General features: G+C 42.5%; 1 protein-coding gene across 1 annotated transcript in view; it reads left to right on the forward strand.

The window, feature by feature from the left end:
- The window catches only part of T265_04575 (hypothetical protein), a gene marked incomplete at both ends in the record, with an annotated part of 227,219 nt that overhangs the window by 116,617 nt on the left and 100,597 nt on the right, over positions 1-10,005 (forward strand). The window contains 3 exons of the mRNA XM_009169350.1: positions 2,111-2,404; positions 3,251-3,544; positions 5,072-5,155. Coding sequence (XP_009167614.1) covers positions 2,111-2,404; positions 3,251-3,544; positions 5,072-5,155 — 672 coding nt within the window. The remainder of the gene's footprint in view (positions 1-2,110; positions 2,405-3,250; positions 3,545-5,071; positions 5,156-10,005) is intronic.

Genomic DNA, 10,005 nt, shown 5'->3' on the forward strand with positions numbered 1-10,005 from the left:
TACCTGCAGCGAAACTGAGCTTCAGTATTCTTGTATGATCTAGCTCACTGCCCGTTTTTGACTTGGTAAGACAGTGGTCTTGTTATTTAGACGATTAAGGCCTTCTGTAACCTCTCGGATGTGTCAAAGATTTGGTTGTTCTCATACATCTGTATACAGGTTACGCTAACTGCCCTAATTATGATAAAATATCTAGTACTTGAAGGATTGTTGTTTGAACCAAAACTGTCTCGGTGCTTATCTTGTAATGCTTTCGGATCAATTTCGAAGGAAGTTCCAATAAATTCGCTAGTCAATGGGAGAAAAAGGTATGGATTATTTTCACGCTGTATGCACGATAGTCTTCCGGGTCGCTGTCAGGTTTTTGCGGTTTGTGGGTACACCCCAAAAATGGAATGTCGTAGCGATAGTGGATGGACAAACATATGAAGTTCTTCCACTTTAAAAACAAGAAAATCTTACTGTTACACGTTTATGGTTCTTCAAAGATGCCTGGACGTCATAAATAGATTCTGGATATCTTACACTTCAAAGTGAATAAGTCACCTAGAATTGTCTGTGAAACGCGGCAGTTACCAAAATCTCGGCTGTTAAAGCTTGATGTGCTCTTCGGAATATCAATGATTTCGATTTATTGGGTCCACCATTGCCCCTCGGTCCATAAGAAAAACAGCATTTGATCCCGGTGTCCAGTTAAGGAAGCAAACCTGGATAAGAGGATGAATAATGATCAACTAATCAGAACAACTCTGACATCTTGTGTACTGTTGATTTCTGTTGAACATTGTGATCTTTACGTGAGATCAGCATCCAATATCTGACAGCATCCAGGCGGGGATCGAAAATTTGGTTTTCTCAGAGAGTATTCTCGACAGGTATGATAACTTCTATTTGTGCACTGCTGATGATGGCCATAACACAAATCAGAAGGTATATGCACTAATGAAGGTTTTTAGTATAGTTGACAATGGTGAGATGTCGCACGTATAGAAATGAATACAATGCGAAATCGGAGCAAGTCAAAAGAGGAACTTATCGTCTATGAGAGTTCCTTGGTGAAAGTCCGAACGGCGGGAACGTGGTTTCTCCTCAGTATGGCTGCTGCACGTATTCCATAATTGTCCGTGCGTGGACTTGTGGAGAATGGTTGACTTCCTGCTCACTGCGCGCGCGCCAGCGTGTGTTGTGCCGAGTTGTGCGCCTATTCATTGTGTGCAGTGTGAAGAGAGGGGTGTGATGAGGGGTGCTTGCACGAACATAATTACAACTTGACCTGATGTGTTTGAAGCTCGTAAGCGTTCATGGCGCGTGACGCGAGTGGTAGCCCAGTGAACGAAAATGGGTGAGAAGTTGTGGTGTACAAGTTGTCGGCTAAGGTTGCAGGTGGGACAGGAATTGTCACGTGGTTTGCGTGGTTGTGACGCTTGATCTGATGAGTGACCTCTACACTTCACACAGGCGCAACGACTGAATGTGGTGCACTATTCTGAAGCTAAAATCGAGAGCAGTTCCGAGTTAGGTTTCAATTAAGTGCGCCAAATAAACAGGGTAAATGGCTATCTAGTGTGTACCATCTGAGGCTTCCTATCTATGCTAACTGTCAAATTATTTACTTCTCACTGACAACTTGTTGCTAATTTAGCGTCCGGCGACAGACAACTCCACAATGTTAGGCGACCGATCCGATACGAGCGCACCTTCACAGAGCCAATTAGGTATGGGAAGCTCTAGCGGTTGGGTTTTTTCGGAAAAACATACTATCGTCAATCTTCATGCTAAGTGGTCTATTTGAAAAGTTATTTTAAAAACTTGGATCGATTTACACTTAGAAAAAAGCCACTTTTCTTTGTTAAGAGCGGACTCCGAGTGTCTCATTCACATTGGATCTAGGTAGTTTTTCTTTTTCTAACGGTAAGAAACCCAGATATTTCTGCTGGTTGTGGTGATATTTCCGCCATAAACTTAAACGTGAACAAGTAACTCAGATGGTAGCTGAAAGGCCTGATTTCTATGCTAAATGGCTACAAAATAACGGGATCGAATAGTACTGAGTTCAACAACATTATCCGGATGTTCTGAGAACCCGTTATTGGCTTTTGTTCCATCCTAGCCGAATTCACTGGTGATCATGCCTGCAGTGGCCGTAGTTTGCGCTCCCAACTCTTGGTTGAAGGACCATGTTCCTGCAGAGCCATTACAGTCAGCTATGAACAGGATGCCTTGCACGGAAACTACCGCATCCAGCATCACAGCTGCAGAATCCACTTCGCCTACGTTGTCTCGTATCCGAGCTGAATTGGAGCAGCTATCACGTTGGTTAACGGCTATAGCAAACTTTTCGGCGCATAGTCGAGTCAGGCTGGGTGATCGTTTTGATCAGGATACAATGAATAGTCAGTTATTGGTAAGTAATTTGAAACTGAGCTCATACAACTTTCTGCTTCTAATGGCTTCGTATAGCTTCCTGATCGGTAGGCACTCCTTTTTCATTGCAGAAACATCAGGTTCTACTCTGAAACCCTTTGGAAGCATGCATTCAAGTTCACCAATGCACCAACTGAATGAAAAAGTTTAGTAAACACTTTCACATGGAAAAAGGAAGGCTTTGATTCTCTGAAAGACAAAGAAACATGTTTTTCGAAAATGTCTGGTGACAATCGGTAGATTTATTGGCGGGCAAAGTTTCGCTTTGGACACAAAAGCTTCGTCAGACCAAGTGACTAGGTTCCGAGGTTGGTCAAAATTTAAGGCTGAAGTAGAACCAATCAGCCAAGTCAGGCTAAATCTCTGTTCGGTGTCGGTCGAGGGGTTTTAGTATGTTAGAGTGGTTGAACAATTGTTGGTTAACTTGGTTGGGAAATTTGCCCTGACAGAAAGAAGGAGAACAACTTTGAAATCCTCCTTATAGATCTTTTGTATGCGCCTGTATGCGCATCCCTGAGAAAGTGCGGTCCAAGGGTCTGAGATCAGAAATCTGAGCTAACTGGTCACGCTTTCCAGAGGTTCAAGTCTTTTCTGGCGTTTGGAAGAGTAAAACCTAAAACGGCAGCTGCCGTCCAAATTGCTCATGATAATAGATCTCATGTCAATGATGGGCAAATAAAAAAGTGGTAGACAGGAAACCCATTGTCACTCTACTGAATGATTTCTATGCTAAATGGCTACAAAATAACGGGATCGAATAGTACTGAGTTCAACAACATTATCCGGATGTTCTGAGAACCCGTTATTGGCTTTTGTTCCATCCTAGCCGAATTCACTGGTGATCATGCCTGCAGTGGCCGTAGTTTGCGCTCCCAACTCTTTGTTGAAGGACCATGTTCCTGCAGAGCCATTACAGTCAGCTATGAACAGGATGCCTTGCACGGAAACTACCGCATCCAGCATCACAGCTGCAGAATCCACTTCGCCTACGTTGTCTCGTATCCGAGCTGAATTGGAGCAGCTATCACGTTGGTTAACGGCTATAGCAAACTTTTCGGCGCATAGTCGAGTCAGGCTGGGTGATCGTTTTGATCAGGATACAATGAATAGTCAGTTATTGGTAAGTAATTTGAAACTGAGCTCATACAACTTTCTGCTTCTAATGGCTTCGTATAGCTTCCTGATCGGTAGGCACTCCTTTTTCATTGCAGAAACATCAGGTTCTACTCTGAAACCCTTTGGAAGCATGCATTCAAGTTCACCAATGCACCAACTGAATGAAAAAGTTTAGTAAACACTTTCACATGGAAAAAGGAAGGCTTTGATTCTCTGAAAGACAAAGAAACATGTTTTTCGAAAATGTCTGGTGACAATCGGTAGATTTATTGGCGGGCAAAGTTTCGCTTTGGACACAAAAGCTTCGTCAGACCAAGTGACTAGGTTCCGAGGTTGGTCAAAATTTAAGGCTGAAGTAGAACCAATCAGCCAAGTCAGGCTAAATCTCTGTTCGGTGTCGGTCGAGGGGTTTTAGTATGTTAGAGTGGTTGAACAATTGTTGGTTAACTTGGTTGGGAAATTTGCCCTGACAGAAAGAAGGAGAACAACTTTGAAATCCTCCTTATAGATCTTTTGTATGCGCCTGTATGCGCATCCCTGAGAAAGTGCGGTCCAAGGGTCTGAGATCAGAAATCTGAGCTAACTGGTCACGCTTTCCAGAGGTTCAAGTCTTTTCTGGCGTTTGGAAGAGTAAAACCTAAAACGGCAGCTGCCGTCCAAATTGCTCATGATAATAGATCTCATGTCAATGATGGGCAAATAAAAAAGTGGTAGACAGGAAACCCATTGTCACTCTACTGAACAAGCTCCGCCGAGATCTGTCAGATCTATTTTCTATTAAAACTAATGGATCTTTAAAAATGAACTTAAAACTATCCTGAAACGTAACTATAGCGCTGCTAGATTTGCTGAAGGGATTTCGAGCCCGTATCAGGCATTCATGTGGTACAACAGTCGTTCAACCCGATCCAATGGCCAAACTTTGTTGACGAATTACGTTTTATTCGAATTTCCCCAATGTAGTACTGTCAGCTAAAACTTTATTCATTAATGAGCAGCCGAAAACACAAGCGTTTTCCTCTCGAATTCTGCGAGATTATTTGGGCTAGTTTAGCCTACGCCTGTGCTGTCGAGTGTCGCTACTGCTGTCACAAAAACGCACGTGATTGGAAGATGGTTGTCCGGCTGACCATCAATGAATGCTCCTGACAGCGAGCAAATCAGACGGTAAACTGCCATGCTCGGAGAAACGAAATCCGATACCGAAGCTGTCAGAAAACAAATCATTACTAGCGTGATTTCTTTGTTACAGTTTATAGGTTTTCGTCCTTGTGTGTCTGGTTTAGTTTTGTCTGAATCCATCAAAAATTGCGTTACTCATTTCCGTCCTTCTATATTCGACAACCGGGTTTATCGAAAAGGCACAATGTGCCGTTGAGTTTCCTTTTGGCTATTTTATCCATGTTGTGGAAGGGATTCAAGATGCGATTTGCCGAAACTGTAAGCTCTGCACCCACTGGTTCTAAAACACAGGTGGAACTGATGGAATTACGTGTGCTTAACTTACCGACTCATCTTCCTTGTGTTTTAGCACGCGAAGCTCGTAACGAGTGAAGGCTCCCGGATGGATATTTCACAGATTTACCATCCAGCTGCGCTTCAACTCAAGATACAGGTGAGCCACCCATTGAACCTTTCTTCTAATTCTGACGTCGGTTAAAACTCTCATAGGTCAAGTAAATAAAAACAACTTATACTGTGCTGGATGAACAGAAACAGTTTCCATAGAAGTCAATATCTCGAATAAAGTGTCGACCCCGTGCCCGTGATCATTTCTGTAGACTGGGTTAATCTGCTCTAATGCATGTTAAACCACTCCTATGAAAAGCTAATAGCGAGCCTCGTATAATACTTAAGAAACTTGCGAGAAGCCTGAACACACCCCTAAGATACTGAGAACTGTGTTCCCGTATGGATGCTAGCTAACCAAAACCCTTCTTCCAACGAGTAATCTTGTTTGGGACAGTGTTTTCTGTTGCTTGCTAGCAACAATGCCTGATGAAGATGCATTTTCCAGAAGTTACGTAGAAGCGAATTTTCCAAAATGTTTCCCCATCTAATGACCGAAGAATTCAACTGGACATATCAGTTGTCCATAAATGGCGATTCATTTTTTACAAAACGTCCAACAACCGAAAGAATCAGCTATTCTGCGCATACATTTTCTGGGATAACTCTAAATGCCTGTCAGCAATAAAAGTAGAAATTACCTGGTGGCGTTTCCAGCTATATTGTTATCAAAACCCAAGGGTGCTATTATGATATCGTTTTGGAAACGAACAACACCACTCAGATTTCCTCCGGCTCACTTTCTGTTCCCCGCTCTCTTCAGGCATGTGACACCAAATTCTGGCTCGGTGGGAGGAATTAATTCATTGAAAACATAATGTTTTAGCGTCAAACTATTTTAGAGTTATGATCATTCGGTTGAAATCGTCTGTCAAAATTCTCCATGAATGTACCTGCCGCAACTGGGGCAATTAATCAGACATTGCAACTGAACGTACACAGCCTATTCAGAGAATGCATGGGATTCAAGGATGTCTTTATTCCTGACAGCGACTCATCTACCCCCGCGCTACTTAGCTATTTTTAGGGATTTTTCTCGTGCTTAACAAAACTCGAAAAGACACCATCGTGCTCCAGTTGGTTTTGAAAAGTTTCTCAGGAATTCGTTCGTTACATTTTTTTTTCTACACGAGGGGATCAGGATTTGTCTACCACATGCCCTTGCTAGTAAACTTGCCACATCCAATGCCTCTGGTCTTCCAAACTGACACGTCCTGTTCCTTCAAAAGAGAGAATCGGATGCTGAAAGTTATAACCGTTTTGGAGCAATTTAGGAAGCGCGCTAACAATGTGATCCAAACTAGTTCCAAAAGATCTGTTTGCGGAGTCTTGGGGGTAAGCTAAAGCTCATATTTACACCAAGAAATTATAAAAAAAACAGTAGCTGCACTTGAGCTTTGCAAGAATGGCATGATAACATTAAGCATTTCATAGGGCCTGGGTGACCACGAAAAATCCACAAATGAATGAGGCGAAAACGAATGTGGAGCTCAACCATCAATTTGTTTCGCGATTTTTTCGCTAGTTACTATACCAAAATAAAAATAAATTTCAACCTAGTGTGTGCAAACGAATTACAGTAACTGTTTCAGAGACTGCTTTGGATTAATATGACCTGGAAGTTCTATTGGGCCGTAAAATAATCAGTTTATGAAAAATGATGCTTGTAGTAAAGATACCAACGAATTCTTAGCAAAGCGCCACAGGCTTTTAAATGTATAATCAGAAACCGTTGGACTATCCAATGTGAATGTAACTGGTCCGGCATTTGTTTACTGTATATCACAAAATGGAGTGTCAGCCGTCTAAAAGACAGATTTATCGGACGGTCATTCATGTTTGTTTTCCACCAGAATTCTGACAGATTGGCTCCTCCGACTGTCAGTTATCAAACGATGTTTCCCACGCCTCATATTGTGTCGTCTATCAACAGCCAACACACACAAGCATGAATATAAATTTCAGTTCTGCGCATTCTACCAGTACAAAACGCGCTTTTCTTAAAACGCCCTCAAAGAATTTTAGGTGGATGTGTTCAGAAGAAAAGGTGTGTGCCCAAGAGATGATTCGCCTAGCTGATGTGTGATATGACGATGGGTGCTCAAACCGCTCACGAACAAAAACAAAATAAATGAAACAGCTCATCATGAACAGAACAACGCCTTGTTTGCAAATCAATCATGTATTCGCCAAAAATATCGCAAAAGTAACTCTGAAACAATCCCTTACCCCGGGGTTTTACGAAGACTCTATTCCAAGAAGATGTTTAAAATAATCAGCGAGTAAGTATATAAATGAATAAACAAATAAATAATTAAAATTCGTGTACAGATTTCACTGCTCAAATTCATGGCATTTTTGTTCGTGGTATGAAGCAAGGAGGAAAAACAAAGAAGGACAAATTAATTTGCTTTGCTGATTCTCTGAGCGCACGAAAAGTTAAGATGGCGCATTATCTAGAAAAATGGCACTGGGTTGATTCATGAGCTTATCGTAAGCAGCAGCGCGCACTGGATCCATATGGACCCCGTCTAGGATTGCGGTCAAAGTTCCTAATATGCCAACTAAAATGAAGGAGTACCAGTCATGATTATCTGGCTTACAATGGCAAACACAGTTACTCTTCAGTACAGTGACAGAAATACAAATCGTGGGTGACTGCACATTCATCTCAACATGTGTCTGTAGCACTCCTTGCTGCAGACTTTGAAGAGGCTAGGCGAAGTGCCTAGTATTGGGGTGTTGAGGATCCTGGTACGGAATTTTGAGTCGCGCGTAGGTTTGGCGACCCCGAATAGCAAAAGTAAGGATTAGGTCAGAAAGTCTACGGTATTAGTTGCGCAGAAGTGGACAAAATTCTGCAACAATCCTTCGTTGTTCAAGTTCGTGGTATTAGCAGCTGCGGAAGTCTGTCACTGACCGGCACATTGTAATGTCAAGATCCGCACACCAGAAAATAGCGACCTGAATTTTGGCTCAGCAGTGTGGGCAGCGGCCGTCTCGTGATTCTGATTGGCGGTGTGATCACACGGAAATCCTATAGAACGAGTCAGGGCAGTCTCAGCAGACGGGCACGAACACGTATTGGTAAATAGGTCACAGTGACGTGCTAACATGCCGGGGCCGGATGCGGTGTCCTTTGTGGAGTATTGAAAGACGGGTGCGGAGGTGTATAAGCCGACATGAGCAGATCATAAGCACACTGGCGGAATGGACAACTAAATGAGGGTATTATTATGGCATGTCTGATTGAATATGGAGAAAAGAGAATGGACCAGAAATTCTGAAGCAGGTGCACACGACCACATGATGGCGTCATCAAATGGGTACAGTACCATTGACTAGTCATTCACATTCACTCGGAACCAACGAATTTTCAGCAACCTTATGAGTAGCGCATTACGAATAAACATGTATCGCGATATCTCGAATATCGTAGCGACTGAAACATGAGGCGTCTTGGTGCAGCACACTCTGTTGCCTGGAAACATCACATTCAGCTGGGTTCCAGGCGAGTCTCTCGCAAAACCAAATTTGTTTGCAAATGAGTGTATTTCGCTAAGCTTTCAGTGTTTCAAGAGAACCTCCCACAAAATAGTCGGTTAAACCATGTGGCTCTGCTAGATTTGATTGCTTTTGCTACCCACAAATCATCGTTTTTATATCAGAAGGTTAACAAAATTTCACCACACTATTTGTTTGCTTGTGAATACTGAACTGCAGTTTGATTAGGATTGCACACCTGTCCTGCAAATGGTCAGACCAGGAAGCTGACGAAGAAATTTGAGACCAACATATGTTGGTCGCTTTAGTTCACTGCAAATATTTGGATGGCGAGGGAGACAAAAATCACGGCGGAAAACAACAACCGAAAACATTCTGCTAAATATTCGCGCAAATTAGACTGCGAACTACACTCATCTGCAAACCAATCTGACTCTAACGGAAGATCCAAAGGCAGCACATTTATATACCTGGCCTATTTTATTCCTCAAGTGAATGCGCTGCAAAAAGGGCATATCATGTTTCATCTAGCACAATATCCGAAATATTGAAGAAAACTACTCACAAGCTTGTTGCAAGTGGTTCCATGGCCCACAAACGGCTTCGCCTTTCTTGTGGCTCATCGTATCAAATGACTTTGTTCAGCACATTCGTTTTGAAGAATACAATAAGTGAGATATTCCTGCGAAATTCAAATGAGTTTCCCATCAAAGCCCATTTCGTGTTGCGCATATTTCGTGAAACAATCTCAGAGAGTGCGCCTACTTGATGAGAACCATGGAGACCGAGACCGGTAGTGGGTTGTCGATGATTTTTTAGCAGCCTTGTGAGTAGTTTCACTCAAATCACATTTTAACTCAACTCCATTTAAAGGCCAACCAGATGGGATCCTCTTTGTAAACGTAGACACTTTTCATAGGAACCGACAACTAGTTGTTTAAGGCAAACAACTTCCGTAGATTTCCTTGTTTGAAGTGGAGTTTGTGATGCTTGACATCTTCAACAAAGGACATCCGATTGGAGTCTACTTCGAGGTAGGGCAAAAAGCGGAAATATGACCTTAGCGTTCGTCATTAGTGTGCGCTATGGGAACCAATTAACGAACTGTTTTGAAGTCCTTAAATAATGAGTCACTCAGCATGTGCGACGAGGCATCAGACCGTCTGTGCCGACCACACATCCCCTCAAATAAGATCAACAAAAGTGGCAGACAAAGAAGTAACTAAACTGACTCACTGATATGGTCGGGGGTTTCATGAGAATAAGTGCTGTTTGAAATATTACCCTATTCAGTGCCTAAACGCACTGTCATAAGCTTGTGAGTGATCCATCAGTATAGATGGCTCTGTTAAAATGCAGGACTGGTGAGGTAGTAGACTATATATATATATA

The sequence above is a fragment of the Opisthorchis viverrini genome, assembly GCF_000715545.1.
Source record: "Opisthorchis viverrini unplaced genomic scaffold opera_v5_77, whole genome shotgun sequence".
In the NCBI taxonomy this organism is placed as follows: Eukaryota; Metazoa; Platyhelminthes; class Trematoda; order Opisthorchiida; family Opisthorchiidae; genus Opisthorchis; species Opisthorchis viverrini.